We start from the raw sequence: 27173 nt of genomic DNA, 5'->3' as shown, positions 1-27173 counted from the left end.
CTGGTGATTACAAAAATAAGGGTGTATAAAGGCAAAAAAAGCTTAAAAATGCTTGGTATTAGGCTGGGGACTGAACGGGCAACCCTCTGGTGTCCTGTAGCCCCATGCCCTAAACCCAGTAGCCAGTCGTAGGTCTCGTTTGGTGTAATATTTATATTGCTGGGTAGTATGTAGGAACTGCAAGTTCAAATGATTCAGTCCTCTGAAATGTAATCTTTGCCGCTCAAGGACGTTGTTTTCTTTCCCTGCCTAACCATCCGTGAAAGTGTCTTTGTCAGGGAGTGATTTCTGCTCTGATTACAATTTCTCCATTAGGGGATTCTCTTTGCCAAAATGAAAACAGAACAATTGGGAAAAAAGAGAGACCGCCCCAATACAAGCCCATGAAATGTAGCTGCATCAATGAATGCCGGACTCATTAGATCTCCCGCTGGTTTAATTGTTTATAATTAGCAAAATAAGGGTTTTCCAAACAGCTTCTTACTTGGTGCTCTTTATTGAGCGTCTTGCAGTACTGGCTGCACAGGATTCATCAGACGTGCAAGCAAAACAGGGAGATGAGCTTGAGAACTTTGTTCGTGCTCTTTCCTTCCCATTTTCATGAAATTTTACATCAAGTTTGTCCCTCAGCAACAACTTCCATACTTGCGCAGGAGCAAGAATGAACCTACTCTGATACACTGGCATGCAGCTAATTGCTATTTTTTTGCACTACAAGAGTGCACCACAGCAGAATGAACAGCCCCAGCAGAATGGATGTATCTCCACTCAACTTATTGCCCCCCCCCCCCCCCCCCCCCCCTGTAAGACATAAATAAATTAGATAAAAAAAACATATATACAATTACATGCAGTACATACATACATATTAGCAATACCCATAATTCAATTGTTTATATCTTAACACATCAATTGAAAATACATCCTACCTACCATATTCTATTGGGTATCATTTATTCAATGGGAAACATGGGCCAGCCTTGAAGCTGTGAACTCTTGGCCTGCAGGGCTTGGCCTGTGTTCATAACAAGCCCCTCAACAGTCTGAGCCGCTTGGGAGCGCTGTCTCACTGATGCTCTTAACAACCACCCTCTGCTCTCCTGTCTGCCCCTCACTATTTATGTCATGCTCAGGTGAAGCACAAAGGAAAGAGAAAATCATTAATGTGTGATGAGTGCAAGGTGCTCAGCTTCCAGCTCCAATGAGTGGTTACTTGGGAGAGGCCATTATTGAGCTTGAAATCAAGAGCAGAACAAAGACAGGAAAGCTTAAAGACTGAAACTACCCGGTTCTATTTGCGGCACTCAGTGAAACTCAGCAGGCCACCATTGTGACCAGAAGGTGTTTCTCTGCTCCTGGCACTTCTGAGCACCCTGATATTCCTCTCTATTCTAATTTAAGAACATATACTAAAGCTATCAGTTACTGCAGAGCGACATGTTATCCATTTATACAGCTGGACATTTACTGAGGCAATTGTGGGTTAGGTTCCCTGCCCAAGGGTCTAGCAGCAGTGCCCCAGCAGGGAATTGAACCAGCAACCTTTCAGTTACAAGCCCTGCTCCTTACCACTATGTTACACTGACACCCCTACTGTTTTAGATGCCCCCCCCCACAGCTCACAGATGGGCATAGTTCTTTCCTAAACAGCAACCCTCCACCCATCCTGCTACAGTTGGTAGTTTTCATGAAAATGAAGATCCTTGTCTCCACAGCAGCTGCTGATCTGGGCCACTCGCACCCGTAAGTGAGCGGTGAGACGGTCCCCACAGCTGCAATGTAAACATGCAAGGGCAGATCCCCGCTCGGTCCGCGTCTGCTCCCCTGCAACTGGCGCGAGCTGATGAAGCGTGGCGTGTGGCGGAGCTTCAAACGGGCCCATCAGAGCCGCCTGTTTCCCGCGCCCCTCCGCACGCAGACAGCTCGCTCTCCTCAGATCAACCACCGCTGTAAACTGCGGAGGCAGTAATTAGCTGTAGTAGTTTAGTGGCCTCGCGCTGCAATTAAAAAGGCATCACTTTGACGTGGTGAAACCGCTGCGGACACCTCTATCTCTCAGTCCAGTCACAACACAGAAGCCTGCTTCACAGTACTGTACAGTACAATACCGCACCTCACAATGCTCAAAAGTAGGGCACTGTACTTTTTAGCACTCTGCCTTATACTGCTCTACAGTATTGCATGTTACAGTGCTCTACAATACTCTACAGGCTCGACAAGCTTCTGGGTTACAGTACTCTGCAGTGCAGAACATTACTAACTTTAACTCTAACATTTGTTCATTTGGGAGACGCTTTTATCCAAAGCAACTTAAAAGTGAGGCGGAGTAACAATACTCTAAATACAGTACTCTATGGTGCATAATAGTACAATACTCAAGAACACTCTAAATTATAGTACTCAACAATGCACAATATTACAATACTCTACCATATTCTAATAGCACTCTTCAGACTTCTGGGTTACAGTACCCCACAGTGCACAATGTTACAGTACACAAACTATTCCAAATTACTCTACACCACCCGGTGTTGTGGTGCACTGTTCCCCAAAGGACAGGCTAGTCTTCCTTTGCCTAGGGTTGCTGCTGTTCTCTGGTTCTCTGGAGGCCAGGGCTTCAGACTCATTCTGTCACCTCTCACTGCAGCCTCCTGCTGCTCCGCTCCAGGGGGAGAGCTATGAATTTTACCTTGCCTTGGAGGGTTGGGGCAGGTGTTGCTTCCCTCCCTGCCTTCACTTCCTGCCCCAATGGCCTTTTACAATACAACCTCAACCCTGTCAGAACCATCTGTCGGCCCCCTTCTGCTTCAGCTCACATCAACTGAACATTCTAGAAGTACCACAGGATCATTCTGCTCAAGTTAACTCAGTTAGCACCAATCAATCAATCAATCAATCAATCAATCAATCAATCAATCAATCAATCAGTCAATCAATCAATCAATCAATCAATATATTGGTATAAGTAAATTTGTGAATTTTGTAAATTTTGCTACTATGAGGCCAATGACTTCTTTTGTCATGAACAGGTTTTTCAGATAGTTTTAGATTTAGTTTTAGAATGTTACTCTTTATGTAATGTCTTCCTACCTATATGCTCCTTTAGGATATGGCTTCTTCCACTGGGTCCTCTGGTGAGCTTTCAGCCTTAGTGTAAAACTCTTTGCTGTTTCAGGTTCAGTTGCAGTACAGAGACAGAGAGAGAGCTGGACAGAGATGATCAGAGGAGATCAAAGGGAGCAAGGAAGAGGATGAAGAGAGAGAGAGGAATGGAAAAGAAGGCCTGTTCTTGGAATCATAGGAGAGGTTTGGGATGCTCTGTGCAGTAGCAGAGAATGCCTGTGGATCTGAATGTGCACTTTTAATTCATAAAGCAAGTAGCAAGCAGCAAGCTGTGTGTGTATGCAGGTGGATCTGTGTGTGCGTATGCATGTGTACATGTGGGTGCATATCTGTGCATGTGTGCTGGAATTAATTAAATTTATATAAAGATAACTGACCCTCATTTCTTTTGAATGTTGTAATGTATAATAATGTAATAATATTTTATTTTAGCTTCAATGTTCTATATCGCCTTAGCATGCAGCTTTGCAGAATCAAACAGTCTTTGTGCCCACTTAGGGAATATAGAGAGCCTGGAAACAGGAGTCTCAGTCACTACTAAAATAAAAAGACTTCCTCAAGGATATTTACTATGACTGTTGCATCTCTGTGTAATCACTGAAATGTACGATTAACTACCTATTGATGCAATTACTACATACAAATACTTTGGTGACTGCTATGATTGCTACTGCTCTGACATTCCTGTTCTAGATCTGTTACAGGCTTTAGCATGGTACTACTGTTTTTTCATATAATGTTATCAAAATGTTTGTACTGAGAGTTGCTTGTGTTTTTTTTCTGTTCTGGTGCTGCGGACTCTGATACCAGCCAAGTCATGAATCACCATCATTACTCAGCACCCAGCATCCAATCAGAACCTTGAAACCATGGAGTGTGGAACTTTTAGGCAAGAGAGAGAAACATTTGTATCCTGGCCAGGAGGAATGACAAAGCTAAATTCTCACTCATCATGCCTCATACATTATGTCTGTTCCTTTTGTGTATATTTTGTGTATATTGCTGGTTCAATCCCCAGGCATGGCAGTCTTAGGAGCTAGGCTAGAGGGAAGGAACAACTCCAGACCATGCAACAACTTCAGGACCATGTATAGCCATAGCCTGTAGCTATGGGGAGTGAGCATAGTCTTCAGAACCATGGACAGTGCATCTGTTTTGCTGCATGGAAAGAGGAAGGGAAGGTGTAATGCCTTCAGGACCACGGACAGCACCTGCCTTTCGCTAAAGGGAATGTGTAATGCCTTCAGGACCATGGACAGCACCTGCCTTTAGCTAAAGGGAATGTGTAATGCCTTCAGGACCACGGACAGCACCTGCCTTTAGCTAAAGGGAAGGTGCAATGCCTTCAGGACCACGCACAGCACCTGCCTTTAGCTAAAGGGAATGTGTAATGCCTTCAGGGCCCGGGATAGCACCTGCCTTTAGCTACAGGGAAGGTGTAATGCCTTCAGGGCCCGGGACAGCACCTGCCTTTAGCTACAGGGAAGGTGCAATGCCTTCAGGACCACGGACAGCACCTGCCTTTAGCTACAGGGAAGGTGTAATGCCTTCAGGGCCCGGGACAGCACCTGCCTTTAGCTAAAGGGAAGGTGTAATGCCTTCAGGACCACGGACAGCACCTGCCTTTAGCTAAAGGGAAGGTGTAATGCCTTCAGAACCACGGACAGCACCTGCCTTTAGCTACAGGGAAGGTGTAATGCCTTCAGGACCATGGACAGCACCTGCCTTTAGCCTGTGCTGCTGCTGTTTGTGCTTCTCTGTCCACAAATGATCAGTCACAGCCACATTACAGTACCCTCTCAGGAGGGACAACCAATCAGCACAGCTGCTGTGCATTACTGATCAGGAGGGATGACCAATCAGCATAGCTACTCTGTATAACAGTCTTTCAAATTAGTTCAAACTGGAAAAAATTGGATTGTCATAGTGTTCACATTGGCCTGTGGAACCTGTGAAAGCTGATTGTTTGGATGTTTTCCTTTATGCCATAAAAAAACATTTTGAATTACAATAGTAAGACAGACTCTGTGGCTCTGCAGGAAGTTGTCTGTGTTTCCTTGGTGATAAATTTATTGTTAGAAACCAGTTGCTTTTTGACATTTTTTGTTTGCTCTTTTTTTTGGATTGGTTGTGGATTTTTTGGCAGACGGATGATGTCACCTTGGCGTGCTTTTCTGAAATCAAGCTGGGTTTTACCTATTTTGCAGGCTGCTCACATGGTCAAAAAATCTCAGTAAGACTGGCCTGCTCCACTGCAGAAATCAGCCTCTCTCGCCTCATGGGTGCGGTTGCTGTGTAGAAGTCCAGTCCTTTCCATCATTTCTAAATCTTCCACACAGGGCATGCACTTGTAGTAGCACTGGCATTATTATTGTTAATGTTACTATAGTTATAATTACTCATCTGTTTTTATTTTATTATTAACTTTCGTGTGCTTTCATAGTTGTTGCTTTGGCAACATGTTCTCTGTATCTGCAATACAAATACAGCATTTAGAATTAGAACTGAAAAGAATGACAGAGGCTCAGGGAGGGACAAAGAAAAGAAGGAAAGAGTGGGAAGAGAGAAGAGAGCTAGAGAGAGATAAAATATATATGTGTGTGTATATATATATATTTACCATGCTGTGAAAATTTCAAGTAATATGCACTCAATAGTGTCACTGCATACAGGTGACATGTTCCACTCCCTCTCAACTTCAGGAGCATGCAGAGCACTCTGGGATGTCGCTCTCTCTGAGGCACATTCAGGAGAAACTCACAGGGCGAGCGGGAAACTCCTCGGAGAGCCACACACACACATCGCCAAACAGCGTGCCACCAGCGTAATCCCCGTCCCTGCTGGGATCAAGCGGAGAATGCATGGGAACAGACGAAGACTTTCAGCTGGGTGATCTCACATGCTCACTCCCACAGCACTCACTCAGCTGTTTATCTCTGTCTCTCCCTCTCCCTCTCCCTCTCTCTCTCCCTCTCCCGCCCTCTCTCTCTCTCCCCTTCTCCACCCTCCCTCTCTCTTTCTCTCTCTCTCTCTCTCTCCCCTTCTCCCTCTCCCTCTCTCTCTTTCCTCCCAGTTCCTTTTATCCCTGTCTCTTGTCTTCTGTGTTTTCTTCTGCCTGCAGGGATGAATTTTTTTTTGATTTGGCAACAGCTGTCATATTTCTGAACATTGCAGAGCTGAATAATAAACCAAGTAAGGAAAAAAAAAAACACAGGGCAGTGGTCAGTCTGGGGGATCATCATCATTTCAGTATAACAATCCTCTTTTATTGATGCTTAAGAGAGTGTGCCACGTCTAAAACACTCACGCAGAGACACAATCAGAGATCACTGAAGTTCAGGGGAATGTCACTCTGCTCTCTCCGATTGAGGTATGCAGTGGTGCAGGGGACTAGCCGCCAGCTAGTTGAGTGCTGAAGGGAGAGTGTTTCTGTGTCATCCACAGACTTTAGCTTGGAATTTAGAATAAGCAAGTATGGATGCCAGCAGCATGTTAAACATGTAAAATATGTAAAATATGGCCTCAGACAATGGCTCCTTCTCCATAAAGGAAAAGACTTTCAATGTCAACATGTATGATTATAAATCATTAACATTATAAATCAAAATGTTAAAAATTGCTGTGTTTTTTGTGTTTTTGATTCTTGTTACCGCCTTTACTCAGAGACTCATTGCGCTGTTTTGAAGTTGGACCTTGTTAGTTGCTCTATACCCTGTAGTTGTATAAATTAGCTAGTACTGTGTCAAACAGACTTTGCTCTCAGCTGATTGTCTCATTGTGGAACTGTACACATCATGTCCCCGTACTGTCGCTATACTTACTGTATGCACTTTTGTACGTCGTTTTGGATAAAAACATCTGCTAAATAAATAAATATAAATGTAAATCATCATTGAACTCTTGATTGATTGATAATTAGGTATTATTTCTTTTTTCTTCTTCTTCTTCTTATTATTATTATTATTATCACAATCATCACAAATAATGATAATAAGAAGAAGAAAAAAGAAGAGAACTCTTGTGACTCACAAAACCTTTAGAATAGTGAAGGAACAGTGAAAAACAACAGAAATGAGAGATTCCATGCAAAGAAAGAGCTCCATTTCATTATGTGAGAATGAATTCATCAACAGGCCTTCACACAAAGCACAGGCTCAGAGAAGCAGACTGAGTCACAGGTCGAGGGAGATGCAGCCCTCTCTTGCCCAGAGCTGCTGAGCTTTTAAACAGGCAAGTGAAAAAGCAAAGGTTTGGAGCTCACTGACCCAAGACAGAAAGGATGGATTACTTCAGAGAAGGAAGGAGAATAGGTCAGCCTGCATGAGAGAGAGAGAGAGAGAGAGAGAGAGAGAGAGAGAGAGAGAGACCAGGATCAACAGCAGGCTAAATATAGCCTCCTCTGCCTCAATGCATTCTGGGTAACTCCGTCTTGGAATTCTCAGGTGTGCGTGTCTGAGCATTTCAACAAATTTACCACAGAATCTCACCTTCTCCCCTCTTCCTTTGAGGCATACCTTGCAGTGGCAAAATAAGACTGTTGAACACTCTTACGATAATGGCTGACACTGTCACTATAGCAGAGCACTGAGTACTTATTCTTCCCTGGTTGTTCTCTGTATGAGAAATTCCTTTGATTCAGTCTGGATCCAGTCAAAGTCTATCTTTAACTTTGACTAACAAATGAACTGAAGCAATTTATTCAATACAAACACAATTTTTAAAGCGAATCTTCCCAATAGCTTGACAAACCATACTCATGAAGAAGAGAGGAAACACTTGCCTTCATTTGTTAGATGAAGCTGAGGAAAAATGTTGATTTGGTTGGTCGTATACATACTTGTTTTCATTGAGTAGATCTGGCCTCCCCACATCCATCTCTCCTTTTTCTGCACTAATGCTGGAGATACTTTATAGAAAAACTTTATAGAAGTTTATAGAACTTTATATTACTTGCATGTTAATTGTCAGCAAAAAAAAAAAAAAAAAAAATTCAGGTTAAGCAGCCAGACACAAGTCAGTTCAATGCATATTTGGTAAGAACATGGCCATTTTTTTCACAAATTTCTTGGTCCAGTATGAGAAGTAGAATGAATGTAAATAAGAATGTCATATTTTGAAGCACATGCAGATATTTGCAATCACAATTACTGTGTACTGCATATATTACTATATTTATTTATTATAAATGTATTTATAAATATGTATTATATTTTTGTACATGTTTTATGAAATTTTGTCAGATTTTTGTTGATGTGTGAGTTCTTGCCATGCAAAAGTCTGTTTAAAAATTAAGTCTGTATGTGGATCAGTCTGTGTAAGTGTATGTACCAGATGGTAAAATGTCACATCAATGTGTTCACCACTCTGAACTTCAATGAATGGATGGTGAGAGTGATGTAATCTCCATCTCCCTCCTCCTCACACACACTCTCTCACACACACAAAACAAACATGCAGGCATTAGTCAGTTTAATAATCAAATGCCTTTCTGCCTCTCTGCCTCACACACACACCTGTACACACACACACCCACACACACACACCCGTACACACACACACCCACACACACACACACGTACACACACACACACCCACACACACACACACGTACATACACACACACACACACACCCACACACACACCCACACATACACACATGTACACACACACACACACACACACACACACACACACACCCACACATACACACACGTACACACACACACACACACACACACACACACTGCAGTCATACTACAGTCATGGCACTGGAGTGGATCACCAATGTTTCATTACCCCTGCCCAGTAAACTCTACCCATGAAAAAGTTAAACAAACAATAAAAACATGGCTGGATATGGATCAAAAAGGCAGAAAAAAGCACAGACATGCCTGCATGTGACAAAAAATTAGCTGCTTTTCCCCTGACCCAGATAATTTAATTAACAGATCACAAGGAACAATAATAATCATACTAATAATAATAATGGACACGTTTATGTAATAATTTGCATCATAGGCTTTGGTTCGCTTAGGTAATATTTTATTGTTCATTTAATTTTTCAAAACTATTTTTTCATAATAAAGTTTTCACTTTGAGGTCATTAAAGAATTGTCACAATAAAAATAAAAGTAAAATACTGTAGAAAAAATAGCACGGTTAGAATTAAAATAGAAAAATGAAAGTTATAACTCTTAACATTTCATATAGCGTACTTTACGGTTCATTTCTCCTTGCTCATTCCTGATACAAGAAAGCAGAACATAGAAACAGCTGCTTTATACAGGGGCAGGCAAACTTATTACTCTGAGGGATTTTACAAATCAGTTACCATTGCATTATGGGTAATCATTTTTGGGGATGCATCGTGTCTTTATAATGACATCATCACTCAAATAACAAGTGCAGAGAGAGTGAGGCTTCATGAGCCCAAAGATGGGCGGAGCAACCATGCGCTGTCAATCAAATGACTTTTATAAGTGAATCAAAAGACTGGTCACCACTGCAAATCTCCTGTGATTGGTTCAGGCATGTGAGTCGCCGGAAACGTGTGATGTGAGGCTCACGAAGCCTTGCCCTCCCATTATTTCAGACGACATCCTAATTGTCCTGATGCCATATTCATTTGGCCACAGAGGTGGGGAAGGAAGTGACTGCATCATCATTGCCCCTCCCCACTTCCTGTCTGTCATTTCCTGCTCCTTACTTTTCTGTATGGTACTGTACAGAACATCTGTGTCTGAATGAGGGATAGAGGGTCCAATCCAAAAAAATGAAGGGGAAAATTTGAAAAGAGGGAGAGGAGAAAGAGCAACAGAAATTCTCATAGCAGATGGCATCATAAAATGGTCTATCGCTAGCAACACGTAATAACATTTAATTTCCTTTTTTTAAACCCTTTTCTTGATTGTTTTGGTTTTTTTTAATTTTTTTTGTTTTTTACCAAAAAATGTCTGAAGAGCAGATATATCTTGCATCATCTATACAACAGGCTATAAAACACCACTTGACTCACTGTCCAGAGAGAACATATACATATTTTTGTACTGTGTAGAAACATAGGAAATATGATACTTCTGCGTGCATGGAGTTCTCTCTCTTATGATCTCTCTGATCCCAACCTAGTTCAGCATCTCTGACCCCCGCCAAAAAAAAAAACACAACTTTGATTTTCACATGGGGGTCAAAACCATGATTCCAGATGTCCTTCCTTGTAACGTGAAAGTGTCTGTTTGTCTGTGTTTTTAAAATTCAGTGTCCTTTTCAATAACTTTTCGGTGTCTGGTGTTCTCTTTGCAGCTGTGTGCCAGACTGTCTGTACTGTCCAGGCAGTTTTTGACAGAGAGTAAAAGCTTTGGCAGGCTCCTTGAACGTAGGTAGCTTCTGAGTCTTTTTTTCGCTCCTTTGCTCGGGACCTCCCCCTGTTTCTCCGTCACAAGCGATTTGCGGTTTTTCCCTTCATACAAGCTTGTCTTTCTCTTTAGTTTTTGTGTTTTTACGTTTTTGTAATTTTTTTTTTTAGAAAATGGTCCAGCGATACAAACACAGGCAATGTAAATAAAAACACTGACAGTTTGTGCCAATAACCCCCCTGCACCCCCCCCACTCGCCCACTCCCCCGAGCCTGATAAACCACCCCCATTTCCCAGAAGTGCAAGGATGGAGAATCTCCCTCCTTTCACGCTTCTGGTACAGTCGCTTAGGATTTCTGCACACTTAAAGTAAAGTATTTAATTGAAATTTGTTCTGCTCTGTTTGTATTGGATTTCACGTTTTTTTCTCTCTCTTTGTTTTTTTTTTTTGGCTGGTCTCATTCTCCGCACCATTCAGCTCCTCTCTGTACATACTGAATGGGCCGATGTGCTTGATTAGAAAGTAGTAAACTGGATTTCAATTTTTTTAATCATAATATATCGTGTCTGCTCTGTTTTATGACTATACACAAATGGATCCACCTCGGGCCCCTCGAGCCACTCGCCAGGTTTCGGGCAGGCCCCGGGTTCGAGGGAGGGGCGAGGGGGTGGATCAGACATAGTACTCCTTGTCCTTGTTCTTCTTGTTCTTGCTGGAGATCTTGGCGCTGTTGGACTGCTTCTCCTTCACCACGGCGCCGTTGGACTGGGCGGAGTTGCTTATGTAGTTGCGGCTCTCGTCCACATGGTAGGAGCCTTCGTCGCGGTTGCGGTACTTGTACATGGCGTAGAGGAGGATGAGGATGCACAGGGCGGCGGCCGCCACGATGCCCACCACCATGCCCGTGGTGCTGCTGGACTCCCGGATCACCTCCGATGGGCCGGGGAAGCCCTTGGCGCCCGGGCCGGGAGAGTTCGCTGTGAGGGCACAAACAGAGAAGAAGAGGGAGGTTAATACAGGCTGGGACTACCCTCACAAACACCCCAAAGCAAAAAGCTGACTCTGCCCTTTGCAACATCTCAGAGTCTGTGTACTCAGCCTGGGCTTAAACTGAAATACATAAAACTGATCTTTTTTTGCTCTGTTTAACCCTAGAAACTGGTGCTTAATCCTGTAATTTAACATTTAACATTATTTGTTGATAATCTCTTCCTATGAAAATAAGTAAAAAAAACTGTGCATTTGAGAGCTTGTGTTTGGTACATAAGCGGACTGTTCAACATCACTCACTACAATCAATACAATTAGTCCATGGAAATGTTTGCACGCAAACACAAAACACAGATCGCACCTCCCTTTCAAAACTGAAGGGCCACAACGAGAGTGGGGAGTGCTAGAGTAGGGAGGGCTAAGTCATCTGCAGTGACTTATGGAGAATGATTTCACAATGATGACTAAAGCTGTGTTCACACGTAGCGTCTGTTTTTGATGAAAAACGCTGGCCAGAGCATTTTTTCAGGTAGAAAAAAAAAAGCTGGCAGCGTTTGTTACAAAAAGCAGCTGAGAGTGTCTTTTGTTGCCATAACAACAGCTACTGCAACATCTAGCAATCTTGCTGGCTGTACATTGTTGCATAGCTAACGTTAGCTAATAGGCTAGTTTTGCTAACAACATGCAGTAAACACAAACACCAGAAACTCCTAGGATCTGTCCAACTTGACTCCAAACGGCCTATCTATGATGAACGTTATGATACAGTTTAACTGTCATGTTGTACAGTTCACTGTGCTCAGAAACTAGCACAATTAACTTCTCCACCGCTACCTTCTCCATTTTTGGTGGCTGTTATGGGAAACGACAGGTCTCACTACTCCGCTTGTGATTGGTCAGCTGTCAAAAAAGCGCTTGACGTAGGGTGTTTTTTTTCTGAGAAGCTGAACTTTTTTCGACTGAAAAAAATGCCCTGAGCTGCAGAAAAAATGCCCTGAGCTGCAGAAAAAAATGCCCTGAGCTGCAGATAAAAACGCCGGCAACAGTGTTAAAAAAAAAAAACGTTCAGGACGTTTTTGAAAACACGGTCTACTCCATAGGATTATTACATAAAACAGACTCTGACAGTTTCAAAAAAGACGCTACGTGTGAACACAGCCTAAGCCTCTTCTTCTCGTGTGACCTAACAATGCCACTGTGACATCATCACAGTGTTGAGAGAATCAGTTCCTGCTATGTGACCTCACAATGCCTTTTGATCCTCTTGTGACCTAGTCTTTCCGCTCTAGTTCTGATCTGTGCTTTGGTGTGACAGTGAGACTATTGCAGTTACTGAATGACAAACATTGATATCATGTCAGATATATTTAAACACCCCACTGCTTTCATAACAAGACAATCAGCAGCGAATGACACCCTGCTGATGTAAATGGACACGCGTCGCCAGACAAACACAGAGGTTTCAGTTCACGAACACAGCCCTGTCTGATCTCCCCCACCTGCAGATGAGAATTCAACTAAAAATCAAAGTTAAACATGTTAGCGCTCAGGAAGACATTAGCATAATGACTTTTATCTTTTGTCCCATTCTTCTTGCCTTGCTCTCATTCCTCGAGAGATTATTCATGATGTACTTCGCAGGAATATTTGACACGGTGTCAGTCCAGCTGTGTACGGAAATGAAAGGTGAAGTGGAGGAATGTGAAAATGGCACGCAGATGGAAGCAAATGAATATCGGCAGCACATAAAGGATTAATGCACGGCTCTTTGTAGGGCAGGCGCAGAGATGTCTCTCACTGGGCTGCGAAGGAAATGAACCTTCATTAAATTGCACTAACCTCTAGCGTGCCAGTGTCCCTATCATAACCTGACTCAACATTCGAGGCCACTACTGTACCCATGGAGCAAAGTGTGTGTGTGTGTGTGCGTGCGCACATTTGTATGTGTGGGCGTGTACGTGTGTGTGTGTGTGTGTGTGTGTGTGTGTACACATCTGTGTGCGTTTGTGTGTGTGTGTGGTGTGACGGGGGTATGCGTTTGTGTGTGCATTTAATAGGACACCACATACAGTACTGTGGTATCTCCATTAGGGATGTTAGCTGGTCCTATTCCCCTATTCTCCGGCAGAGATAATTGAAGTAAGAGATGAAATCCTTGGCTGTCACTTCCTCCTCTCCAGCGAGTGCTAACAGGGGGTATACTGAAACCTCAGTGAGCATCCCTCAGTCTCTCACAATGGCTGTGCTGTACAATCACTAATGAGGTTTGCTCTGACTGTGTTGTGTGCGAGTGAGATTACGCATGGGGAAACCATTGACACCAGGAGCAAAGTTACAAAGCAAACATGAGTTACAGAGCAGACCCCATCCTTTCTCCACTGAGCGTGACTGCTGGGGATACGTGTCTAAGAGGGTAGTGAAACAAAAGAGCTCTACCCTCTCACCTGTTTCTGCCACACAGCCCTGCGATGGGGCACAGGTCATACCCTGCAGCCCCCTGGAGGTGGAGATATGGAAGTATGGAGGTGGATATAAGGATGTGGAGTTGGAGACATAGAGGTGGAGGCATGGAGGTAGAGATATAGAGGTAGAGGTGAAGGCAGAGATATAGTCCCAGTCTGGTGTGGGGTGGAGCCTGAGTAAAGATACCCTGCTCTGAGTGTCACAGGGGCTTGGCTTGGATTAGTGGTTTAAGCACAGGGTTCTAGGCTTACGGATGGTCACAAGCTGAGGTCTGAGGTCTATTGCCCTGGGAGGGGGCTTATCTCAGTTTGCAGTGCAGGGCTCCATGCTGGAATGCATTGTGAATAACACAGACGTCTGTCAAACAGGTGACTGTTACACTAACACACCAAGAGAAACCTGCACAGTAACACACACATTGCCCACGTACACAGCTAAATCTTTCCTTGCCAAGTACCTCTCAGAGCAGCAGCAATGCCTCATCTGTGAATCAAACCTGCAACCCTTAGATTTGGAAAGCCAGTTTCTTAGTCACTGTGCCACAGACCTGTCGTTTACAGCAACTGTAGATACTGTGATGAACACAGAGCATCTGTGCAGCGGTTGGCTGGGGGGGACATCTCTGTCAGAGCCCGGCTTTAGCTGCCTTTCTCAGCGGCGTGTCCCTGTGATCCTGCAGGATCTGTGTTAGGCACAGTGCACCCAGCTGTAATAACACACTGCAGGAGAGAAGCGTGTCGCTGAAGCCACGTCGAGCCGCTTCTGTGGAGAGCAGGGTGTTACGCCCGCTCAGACGCCACGCGCGGAGCGGCTCAAATGGAATTTTAATCAACTTCAACTTGGCGGGTGACTTTACAATCTCATTTTCTTTCCTTTTTTCCCCGCTACCCTCATATTTATGAATGCAATTTAGCAGTGTGCAACACAAAGTCTGCACAAGAGAAATTAGAAGTAACAGTAAAGAAGTAGATGGTGAGTTTGATTGGTCTGGCCTGATTGATCTGTACTGTGGCCAAGTTCCTGGGTGTGTGACTGCTCTTCCTGATCGCTCGCTCCTCCTCTCCTGAAATTTCTGTTGTTCTTGGATGTGTTACTATTCTGTTTTGATGCCTGTGGAGGGGGACCACATGCATCTCATGAGTCTTAGGTCTGTTTCACCCCCGCAGCTGGGAAAGGCCGATAGTTTAGCTTTGTTTTCTTTCTGCACGGAAGGCGATTTTGTGGTTTATTTCACTTAACCTTAACCAGGCAGCCCCTGTGAGCGAGCCAATGAGATTGAACCGGGGGGTTTGGAACCTGTGCTCATTGACCTTTTGCTTGATCTCATTTTATAGGGGTAAACTGGTCCCCTGTAACCATGCCACATGCCTCGAAACCACAAACGGACAAACCACATTAGCATCAAGGGTCCAGAGCAGCTGATGTCACTGCTGTGAGAGGCGGCTAGAGTTTTAAGAATTTAAAAAGAAAAGAACTGAGAGGGTGAATACAAGAGAAAACAGAGAGGGCAAGAGGGAGAAAGGAAGAGAGGGGGCGAGAGAGAGAGAGAGAGAGAGAGAGAGAGAGAGTTGTACAGGGAGAAGTAAAGGGAGGATGAGACTGAGTGAGAGGGAGAGAGAAGGACAGAGAAAGTGAACGCAAGTCTTGGCCGAAATGTTGGCTGTTCAGTACAGTGCTGGAAATTCACCGGCCAATGACTGGCTGTCAGGCAGCTGCAGCACCTCCCCCAAGCTCAGCCCTGGGGGTGACCATGTCCCTGACACCATGTGGTGACGGGAATGCGTGGATCCTGCCAGCTCAGTGGGCTCCTCTCATCTTCCCACAATGCACTGCTGCCTCTGAGATGTCGGCGTGTGAGAACTCCACCGGGAGGCAGTGGAGCGGGCTCGGGGTGGGAGGCATGGGCTTGGTCATGTCATGGCAGGGAGGCCAGCAGGGTGCAAACGAGAGCAGGGGAAATTGCCATTGTTGTGCCGCCGTGCTGCCGAAAGGACAAGGGTCAGGAAGCCGTTCCCTCCAGACTCCGCCAGACTTCTCAGAACAGCCTGAGGTACAGTAGCTGTGCCTGGTGACTGCGTGCTCCCTGTCGGTGCACAACATTCTCACAACCTCTGATAAACGCTGCTGTAACGTTGCGTAAAGTCACACTCTGGCTGGGGTGAGCGCTCATGAGTTCAGCGGCTGCACAGAAACTCCACAGTCTGCGTTTGGTCTAATGCTGTTTGTCCCAAACTTTGAATCTTGAGTTTATATGTGCTTAACATTTTGAGTATGGCAGTCTCAACAAGAGTGGAAGAGGTGGAATGAATTATGCAAAAATGCAGATTTGCTGAAATGGGTTTGAGGGGATTGGTCTGAGCTGTAAAACTGACTACAAGCCTAAGGCAGTTTATAGGCATTTATAGGTATTATGACTGCTTTAACACACAGACACAGACACAGTCAGTGAAAAAGAAACACACAGTGTAACACACAGAGAAGGAGTACAGCAGAGTGTAACACAGATAAGGAATGATGTAAAGGGTAATAAACATAAAGGAGAAAACTACAGTGTAACACATTCAGAGAAGTAGCAAAGTACAGCATTACAGTATTAGAGTGTTACACTCAGAGTAAAACACACACTCAGAGGAGTACAGCATTACACACACTCAGAGACAGAGTAAAGCATAACACATACTTAGAGAAGGAGTAATAAAGGCGATGACTAACCTAACCCACCTGAGCTCGTCTCACAGGGATCAATGTCCTCGTCATCAGTGGGACACTCTGCCGAAGCCACCAGCAGGTCGTCTGTGGGCTGCAGGGGTGGACAGAGCGAGAGAGAGGGAGGAGGGAACAGGGAGAGGGAAAGACAGAGAGAGAGACAGAGAGGGAGAGAGAGCAAAGGAGGCAGAAAAAGAAGAGAAACATCATCATGATGATCCGAAGCACAGCAATATGGAGGAACGGTCTATGCCACCACACACACACACACACACACACACACACACACACACACACACACACACACACACATGCACACTCAAATCAGACACACATGCAGCACACTCCCCAGGTGAGCAGCTTGCATTTCAAAACCAATGAAACCTGAAAAGCAGTTTAGAGTTTCCAGAGAACAAGCCCCCCAGACAAACGCGTTCCTGTATGAAAGCTCAACAACTTCCAGCGGACTTTAATTGCACGATCAATTGGTTAATCTTCCTTGATAAAAGCAGGGAGGATCGATACGAACACTGGTGCTGGGCAGGGTGCAGTTTCACAGCCTGAGGGCCTGGGGTTGGGGAAAGGCAGCTGCATGAACTTTCCTGTTAACGCCTCGCTCAGCCACCTGGTCCCCCCAGGGTGGGACAGCCTGGGAGGATAGGGAGGAAGGAGGCTACAATCAGGAAACAGCATCTAGTGACCACACCAAGAATGGCCTTTAATCTCTCACAGTCAATGTGAGGCAACAAAGCAAGACCTTGTTATATTTGTAGCACACGAAGGCTAAAGGTGAATAGACAGAAGGGCTCTCAGCTTTATAGTCTCACAGCTGATAATGGGGAAAAAAGGAGCCAACCCGAAGCAGAGATTCACTTGGCTGAACAAAGGAGGGGAAGGTGGCGACAGCATGGATACTGAATTCTGACGTTTGTGAGTGCTTTGTGTTTAAAGTCTCTCTCTTCTCTCCTCCCTTCAGAAATGTGTGAGTCAGGAGTATGATTTTAACGGTACCAGACAGTTATGTGTGAGGTGGTAGAGTGATTTTTGCAGTTGCAGACAGTAATATGTGAGGGTTTAGTGTGATTTTAGCAGTTTTAGACAATAATGTGTGAGGCAGTAGTGTGATTTCAGTGGATACAGAAAGCAATGTATAAGGTGGTAGTGTGATTTTAGGGTTTATACACAGTAATATGAGGTGGTAGAGTGATTTTAGCAGTTGCAGACAGTCGTGTGTGAGGTTTAGTGTTGTTTAAGCACTTGCAGACAGTAATGTGTGAGGCAGTAGTATGATTATAGTGCAACCAGACAGTTATGTGTGAGGCTTTAGTGTAATTTTAGTGGTTGCAGGCAGTTATGTGTGAGGCATTAGAGTGATTTGGTCGGTCAAAGGTGGTGATGTGTATGGTCTCTGGAGCAGTGTACCCATCACTTGGCAAACGTATTTAATTTTCCTCTGGCAGGAGATGCTGAGGGTGAGAGGGAATTGATAACTCTCTGCCACTCTCTCTCTCTCTCTCTCTCTCTCTCTCCCTCTCTCTCTCTCTCTCTGTTTGCTGGGAAGGATGCGGAGAGTCATAACTGTGTTGTTGAGTGTGGATTCAGCTTGGATTAACAGCCTTTAATCATAACTGATGTCAAATGGTGTTGTTAAAATGTAATGATTGCCTGAGATGCCTTTGATAAAGTAGCAGCTCAAATTCAATGCAGCTCTCTGGGCTCTCTTTCTTTTTCTCATTTCTCCCTGAAGTCCATTTTCAATTAAATTCAAATCAGGGTTTATTGGCATGGCAATAGACAAATGTTGTTACCAAAGCATTAAGTTGGCCAAATATCAATACACACATGCACGCACACATGCACACACACACACACACACACACACACACACACACACACACACACACACAGACACACATACACACACATATTTAGCACATTTTCTATAAATATTCATCAGATATTGAGATGACGACACATTTTAACACTGAATTGTTGAACTGTAGGAAATGTTTCAAAGTGTCCACTGCACCATCTGACCGCCTGTTTGCTGCAGAGACTTCTGCCACACTGACCATGTCATGTCCTCCTTATGTTTTTCTCATGAAATATTCTCATAGCTTTAGCACAACAATCACCTCGCCCAGATCTCCAGACACAGAGTCAGAAGGATTTTCTCTGTGGTGGTTACCCACAATTCAGAGGTGAATGATTTGCTGTACCTAGATGCCTAGCTGATACTTGTGAGAGCCAATTGACAATTGAAGGAAAGAAAAAAAAAAAAAACAAAGATGCCATTTGTGGCCATTTGTGATTTGAGTTCAGCTCAACCTTTTCAGGCGGTCTCACAATAGTCAGTTTTCAGAGACATAAACGATTAGCGCACTGAAGTTCTCACCTGTGTCTAATGCAGGAAACAGGACACAGAAACAGGGTGTTCAAAGGAGAGCTGCACAACAGCACTTGTGCCACCTGCCCTTTCACAACACCTTATAAACAAATTAAAAACAATAGCGACTCATACCAAGCCCAACCTCCTCTCAACAAGTCTACTCATACTCCTTTCACAGCAACAACAAGTACAAAGTAAGACGTTTCAGTGCTGGATCAGTGTTAAATGTGACAGATTTGTTATGACAGACTTGGGTTCTCCTTGTGATTATGACAGAGGCAATATGCAGCAGAGAGTGTAGGATGTGCGCTTTGAAGGTGCGTGTCTCATCCCAGGCTGTGCTTGTCAAACTGTGTGCGTGGATGTTTACAGGCACAGCTCTTTCTCTTGCACACCATTGGAGCAAAATTGCAAGTCATGGCTGATTCACAGCCCAGGGTGGCTCTGACACGAATGTGGTGATTTAATTCCCACACATCAGTGTGATTTGAGTACCTCGGATCAGTGTGATTTCAGTACCTCAGATCAGTGTGATTTCAATGCTGCAGATCAGTGGTTATCCAACCTTGTGTCATAATCCCCCCCCCCCCCCCCCCCCCCCCCCCCCCGACATTTTACCTTGACTTTGGAATCTCCAGTTGTATGCACACCAAGCTTGTCCCACGTATAATACCCTTTGCACATGTGCAGAAGGACTGAACCATGACCAAGGCAATACTCCTATACACCCTCATGCAACCAATGGCTACAAATCTCATAGTGTATCACAGGAGGGCAAGTGCTCAATGGAAGGTAGACACAACCCCCACTGACTTCATCTGACAAGCTTATAGGTGCTCTGCAAGTCATAATGTGGGTACTCTGGCTGACACAATCCTCCCAGCCTCAGTAGAAAGATCAAACTCTGAACGAGAGCCTTTACCCCCTGAGCCTGCCCATTTTTAAGGACATGGTGCAAACCCTACACTCACCCCTAACTGTATGTCAGGTGAACTCAGGCATTAGCTATCGCTATTACCTGGTATTACCTATTCGTGAAATTCACCTGAGAACAAAACAGCCAAGAACGCAGGACTTTCCATCTCATTTTCTCAGCCAAACAGTGACCTATTCGTTTCCAGGGGGAGTGTTTCACATTATATCAGGTGGTGAGCTACCTTGACATAGTGCAGCCTTCAGAATCACCTGAAACAGCCCCCTATAGATGGAAATTCTTGCTGTCAGCATTCTAACTTTCACCTGGTTTCGGTAGCAAATGGGTTTTCACTCTTTTCTGATTGGGTAAGGAGGCATTGCTAACGGAGAAGACTTGACAGAGAAAGAACTGGGCGAGATTCTCCGAAAACAGCCCCCCTCCCCCTCCCTGCCCTGACTGAAGAAGCAAGCACAGCCTTTCATTTTTTGCCCCTTAAATTATGAATCACACCTTATGAGACCGACTTATTCACTGGTAATTAGTGGCTTGAATGACTGGTGATGAGCAGCTTAATTGATGTCACAAACTTTAATTTAACACCCATTAAGAACATTGTCGACCGGTCTTTTGAGAGACAACAGTGAGTGGCAATCAAGCGTTTCTGAAAAATAAAGTGATTTGTACACTACTGTCCCATGAAACTCTCATCTGAGGAAAAAATGATTGAAACATTATCTCTGTAAATGGGGGGGGGGGGCACTCTGCTTAACTCTGAATCTAACCATTACCCTAAACCTTATCTTAATGCTTATCCTCACCCTAACCCCTACTCTAACCCTAACCCCAACCCTTACCAATGTCAAGCTGCTTTGTATTACTATTTCCTACAATGTAACTGCATTTACAGAATGGCTGTAATCATTCAGTGTCCACACAGCTACACACCTAAGCGTACTGAATGCTTGTTTCTTTTTTTTGTAGTCCGCTCAGATTAACAGCATCTGCCAAATGAACGAAAGCAAATCTAAAGAGGAGGAGATATCGACGACCACCATTTCTGCAGGGACATCTTTTGGATGTGCCATTTACGATCGCCATTGTCGAGGTGGAACGCTTTCATCATCACAGGGCTTTTCCCCTCATTGTCAGGGAGTCTGAGGCAGAGTGTTCCCTGTTTTACACCAAGCCTAAGCAACACAAACTGCATTCATCTGAGGGCTTCAGATCTTTTCCTCCTTGTTTTTTTTTTTTTTTGGCCGCCATTGCAGTCCCGTCTCGTCAGCTTGGTGATACCAAAGGCCGTGGCATGTGTGCGGTGATTCTGTGGGATCTGTGCCGCTGCTCGCGGAGACGTTGGACGCATCTGAACACCTACCCGCCTGTCTGAACCCGTCCGCTCATCGGACTCTCAGCGTTATTTTCCCGAGTGCTCTCCTCTCCGCTCAGGCTTTAAATGCTAATTGTGGTAAATGCACGAGAGAAACCGAGGCTGACATCTGACAAATCTCCCTGTTTGTGGGGCCCGGAGCACCCAGCTCGGGAGAGGGTATCACAACATGAAAAAAAAACAAACCCAGAAAGACTCCAATTATCACAGATCAGGGAATTCTGGAACTTCTGAGCAACGACAAGGCCTTCTACAAGAGGGGGGAGAGGGAGAGAGGGGGCGGGAGAAGGGGAGAATGAAGAAGCAAGAGAGGGGAAATAAAGAGAAAAGACGAAAGAGAGAAGACGGAGGGCTTGATTAAAGGACAGCGGTGAAGATTGATCAGAGCGGAAGAGTGAGTGCGCTGCCCTGCTGGCTCTGCGTTCTGCATTAGATGTTTTTTTTTTCCTCCCTTTTTCTTTCTTTCTTTCTCAGCCGTGGCTGTCACATCGATCTCACACCGGAGCGTGTATATATCTGCCTCTCCGTCTCCGCCCTGACGCCTCCACTCTGTCTCTCTCAAAGCTGCCTGGGGTTCTGTTAGCAGTGATCTTTTAAAGCATCCCGCTCACACGGACCCTGCTGGGGCCGGCCGACCCCCTCCGACCACCCTCACTGAAATGCCAGCACCGTTTCACCTGTACCCCTGATCTGTACCTCCTCAACTTCACCTGTATTACCCAGTTTCTTTTACCCCTCCCCCTTCAGAATGCCCTGGATACAATGGGCACCACATACATGCATACATTAATGAAAACAGGTGCAGCAATGGATAAAATATCACAGTTTTTGTTTTTGCTCTCAGTAGTGGTAAACAGACTTATGCGTGCACACACACACACATACACACACATGCACACACACATGTACACACATGCGTGCACACACTCAAATAAAGATATTCATGAAAACCCAGGAAAAGTTCATGAATAAAAACAAGTAATTTTCTTTAGGAGGAGGGTCATTCTCACAAGTATATACTGTACATATATTATTCATGGAGGAGATGAGAGCTTGCAACCTGCAAACGCAAATAAATGATTTTTTTAGGATGAAAACAAATTTCCACCCTTACTTTGCAGCTGCTTTTTTACCTGCCATCATTTATTAAAGACCGAAAAGAGAAGAAGAAAGTCATATCTGCTTCCCTGACAGCAGCACGCACACACACATACACGCACACACGCATGCACGCACGCACGCACGCACGCACACACAGAACCGCTCAGAAGGAGTAGTCTAGTAAGGTAGCATGCTGCTTGCCTGTGTGCCCATAGTGGGGGGAGGGAAAAAGAACGCCATAGCTGCCCCCTCAGGATGCTCAAAGCACAACGTTAGGACCAGAACCTCCTGAAAAGCCGCGATCGCTCCTCTCCACAAAGGTCAGCATCAAGAACAAGCACCGACCGCCTCATCCACCCCGGTTCTCCTGATCCTCGCCTGCCCAACCCTTGGCGGACCCCCGCCACACTCTGATCGGCACTCCCGGTTTCCCCCCCGAATCCTGACCGAGTCCCCCACGGTGAAGAAGGCTGTCCGCCAGATTCGGGCTCCGCCACCGGTCTGAGGTCGACCGTCGCTACAGCATTGATTTCATCGGCTCCGCCCACTCGGAAAAGCCCCGAGGGGTATTGCCCACGCTAATCGGGCCTTCTCGCCAACTGAACCATTCGTCCGAAAGGGGGGGGGGCAGTGGGGGGGAGGGGGAGAATGAGAGATGGGGCACAGAGGGGGCAGAGCTACACATCTTACTTCCTATAAAAGGGGATGCAGGGGGGCATAGGTTAGCGTCTGACCCCACCTTAAGATGGGGTATGCCCTGGTCCCCTCTTTAAAGTATTGCTGTGACAGAACACGGACCATCTCCGAGATTCTCCCACAAAGACCAAAAGGCTGCTGGTAGCCATGGTGCTGCAACCCTCAAAGGGGTTTAATTAGCTGGTGTTGCCAGTGACTCGCTGGTTTGAGTCAATTATAATGCTTTGCTATGGGAAAAGCCTGACTGTTGGGGGTGTGGCATCCCAGAAACTGGGCACTTTGCCCGAGTGCCCACTAGGGCTTTTTGGGATCATGACCTCGACCCTGCGAGCTCTTTGTGAGGCTCAGTCGCTGTGGCGACCCGGCCGTCGCAGCCAGGGTCAGCTCCACCACCCTTGCTGGAACTGGGTCAGTGCGGTGGGGAGAAGTGGGTCGATGTGTTTCCGTGGAGGGGTGAGTGCACGGCCGCAGCCGGGCCGCCCCGAGGGCCTCCAGGCTGATCTGAGGCCAGCTAATGGGAGCAAGAGAGAGGGCGGGGTCACAGCTGCCGAGTGGATCAAATTCCTCCCAGCTGATCTGAGGCCAGCCGATGGCTGCGAGAGCAAAAGGCAGTCTGTCAGAGCTCCGGTTCTCATTCTTCTTACCCCCCCAGCCCCCGCACTCTCTGTTTCCGATCCATGCCAAAAATCTCTCGCCATGCTGCGCCTCCTCACCCCAGAATTCCATTACGCCATGATGTGGACGCGGCACAGGCATTAATGCACATAATTAATGTAACTAAACACCATAAACAATCCAATTAACAGCCTGCCAACTAATGCCATTTCTCTGTTTTTTACATTCTTTGCTGTAGGATTACATACAACAGTATTTCCACTACAGTGCTGTAACATATTCTTGTGAGTGATTTGAAATTTAATTCTTGTAAAGAGTGTGTTTGTGTCTGTACCCATACAAAAAGTCCATAAAATATGTACATTATTGCCATTCTGATTTGTACTAATATATTTTAATTATATTTCCAATGTATTCTTGACCTGAAAAACACATTTCTCAGTATATTACAATATATTTCATTTCTGTATGGGTATGTGGATAGGTGTGTGTGTGCGAGAGAGAGACAGAGAGAGTGTGTGGTCATGACAGGGATTCAAGTTTAAACTAAAAGCAAAATCATAAAATAAAATCAGTAACACCCTTGATTCATTGCATGGATAACACTAGCTGATCTACCTACGTCTCAGCATCGATTCACAGAGATGAAATTACTCTGACTGTCAATGTGCTATATAATATCTTTAAATTATAAATTATAAATATGTAAAGTGATGGCCAGCTCTGTTGTTTGAACGCTCTGCTGGGCCCAGGTCTTCAGTGCTGCTCAGTGATGCTGCATTGAGGCTTACTGCACAGCAGTACAGGCTGTGAGCTGTGGTGTAGTCCCTGGCCGAGGGGGGGCAGGGGGGCGAGGGGGGGGCAGGGGGGCAAGGGGGGGGGGGGGGGCAACGGGGGGGGGGGGGGGGTGATGACTGCAAGCTCTGCGGTACTTTACTACTTTCACTCACTCTCTCACTGACACCATCAGCCACTCTGCTGCTAACGGGACACGGAGCACAGAGACCGGCCTATGTGTGTGTGTGCATGTGTGTCTTTGAGTGTACATCACATGTCTGTGTGCACTGCCTGTGTATGTATGTGTGCGTGCCTATGTTTAATTTTAATTACTTTATTTCCCCTATCACTCACTCAGTGTTCTCTCAACTTTAGTATCTCTTAAGCTGTGATGTTTCGCTTGCAAAATGTTAAGATATTTGTGCCCTGTGTGTTATGCGAAATAAGTCACACTGGACAAGACAATAAAAAAATAAGACTAACGTAATGGAAAACACAAGTGTAATGTGGTGCACTGCTTTGGTAATCAGACCAGTTAAGCCAGGGATGTTGGCTGGAATGTAAAATCAATGCACACACACACACACACACACACACACATACACACAAACACACACACAATTAGTGGAACTAGCTCTGCAGATCCTTCCAAATGCCTGGAAGTATCAATTTCTCTGCACTGCTTTCTGGCCCTACTGCATTTGTTTCAGCTCAGTCCAAACATAGCGACCCAGACTGGGTACCCCTAAAGAGGAGTGGACAGCCAGACAGGCCTCCAGCTGGTGTTTTCCCATAGGTGGTACTGCAGAAGTCCTTATGATTTAACCTCACTTTAAGGGAGCCATTTAGACTTCTCCCAAACACAAAACACAGGAATTATGTCTCTCAAGCTCCAAGACTCTGGGTGGGTTGGGGGGTTGATCAGTGAGTCTACAGCTGGGCTCCCACCCCGGTGCTGAGCTGGCTAAAAAGACAGCAGGAGAAAAGTCAGGGAAGTAAAACTGGCAGGCCTAAGGAGCGCAGCCATGTTTCCACCATTAAAATTCTCCTGTTGGCGTGAATGGATTGCCAGCGCACTCCTGACAGATGACTGCCAACATCACGAGCGTCACGAGCGTCACGAGCATCACACAACCCTTTGCCCCGCTCCCCTCCGCCTGCCGAAAATGCCGCGCCTCATCCACTGGCAGACGGAGCGGACGTGTCATCAGCCCCGTGACACGCTGTACGGTACGCTCTCGTTGCCATGGTGATGTCAGCGCACGAGCCGGGGGGAGGAGGGAAGCTGCCGGCAGGGGCATTGATTTTTCTTTTTCTCTTTTATTTTTTTTTTCATTTCAGTTTTTTTTCTGACACCCCAAAGTCTTTCCCCACCCCCCCCCCCCCCTCTCTTCCCCTCCAAGAAGCAGAGAGGGAACATCAAAGAGTGCAGCTTTATTAAAGTGCATGCAGTATTAATTAGCATGTGATTATTCATGAGGGACCGTTTCCTTGAGTTACACTCTGACTTTCTCTTCCCACACAGCGGTGAGCTGGGATATGAAAGAGTTTGGAGAAAAGTGCGGCTAAAAGCAGTCTGATGCAATGCAGCATTTTCAGATGAACAGCACAGGCTCGGAAAAAAGAGGACAAAGATGAGCAGAAGTCTACAATACAACACCCCGCCGACTGCAGCCTTGTAGCACAGACAAAGCACACGTCTCTCTCTGTGAGACACACACACACACACGCAGGGTGGACTTCAGGGCTGTGTATTCAGCACCGGCCTCAAACTGATACACAGTATCAGAAAATAAAATTCTGACAATGCAAAGCCCCACAGCAGGGGGGTTTGTTTGGCATGTGTGTGAGTGTGTATGTGCACGCAGTATGTGTGTGTTTGTGCGTGAGGAGTGAGTTTGTGTTTGCGCGTACGTGTGTGTGTGTGTGTGTGTGTAGCATGTGTAAGTGTTTGATTGTATACTCTGTGTCTGTGTGCAATATGTGCGAGTGTGTGAGAGTGTACTCTGTGTATCTGTCTGCACTATACTGTATGTGTGTGTGTCTGTTGTGTGCTTTATATGTGAGCTAGTACTCTGTGTGTTTGTATGTGGTATGTGTGAGTGTGTGTGTGTCTGTCTGCCTGTTGTGTGTGGTAGGTGTGAGTGTGTACTCTGTGCAGTATGTGTGAGTGTGTGAGTGTGTACTCTCTGCAGTATGTGTGAGTGTGTACTCTGTGCAGTATGTGTGAGTGTGTGAGTGTGTACTCTGTGCAGTATGTGTGAGTGTGTACTCTCTGCAGTATGTGTGTGTGTGTACTCTGTGCAGTATGTGCGAGTGTGTGAGTGTGTACTCTGTGCAGTATGTGTGAGTGTGTACTCTCTGCAGTATGTGTGTGTGTGTGAGTGTGTACTCTGTGCAGTATGTGTGAGTGTGTGAGTGTGTACTCTCTGCAGTATGTGTGAGTGTGTGAGTGTGTACTCTGTGCAGTATGTGTGAGTGTGTACTCTGTGCAATATGTGTGAGTGTGTACTCTGTGCAGTATGTGTGAGTGTGTACTCTGTGCAATATGTGTGAGTGTGTGAGTGTGTACTCTGTGCAGTATGTGTGAGTGTGTACTCTGTGCAGTATGTGTGTGTGTGAGTGTGTAGTCTCTGCAGTATGTGTGAGTGTGTGA

General features: G+C 45.4%; 1 protein-coding gene across 28 annotated transcripts in view; it reads right to left on the bottom strand.

The window, feature by feature from the left end:
- Window positions 1-10727: 10727 nt before the first annotated feature.
- nrxn1a (neurexin 1a) overlaps window positions 10728-27173 on the bottom strand; it is a 216175-nt gene continuing 199729 nt past the window's right edge. For 19 of the 28 annotated variants that reach the window (XM_036526873.1, XM_036526981.1, XM_036526921.1 and 16 more), the window contains 2 exons: window positions 16643-16730; window positions 10728-11454 (listed from right to left, as the gene is read on the bottom strand). In XM_036526873.1, coding sequence (XP_036382766.1) covers window positions 11150-11454; window positions 16643-16730 — 393 coding nt within the window. In that variant the 3' untranslated portion in view covers window positions 10728-11149. The remainder of the gene's footprint in view (window positions 11455-16642; window positions 16731-27173) is intronic. The other 9 variants (XM_036526893.1, XM_036526938.1, XM_036527105.1 and 6 more) reach the window with 1 other exon arrangement.

The sequence above is a fragment of the Megalops cyprinoides genome, chromosome 1 (genome assembly GCF_013368585.1).
Source record: "Megalops cyprinoides isolate fMegCyp1 chromosome 1, fMegCyp1.pri, whole genome shotgun sequence".
NCBI classification, from domain to species: domain Eukaryota; kingdom Metazoa; phylum Chordata; class Actinopteri; order Elopiformes; family Megalopidae; genus Megalops; species Megalops cyprinoides.
This window is presented reverse-complemented; position numbering and strand designations above follow the sequence as displayed.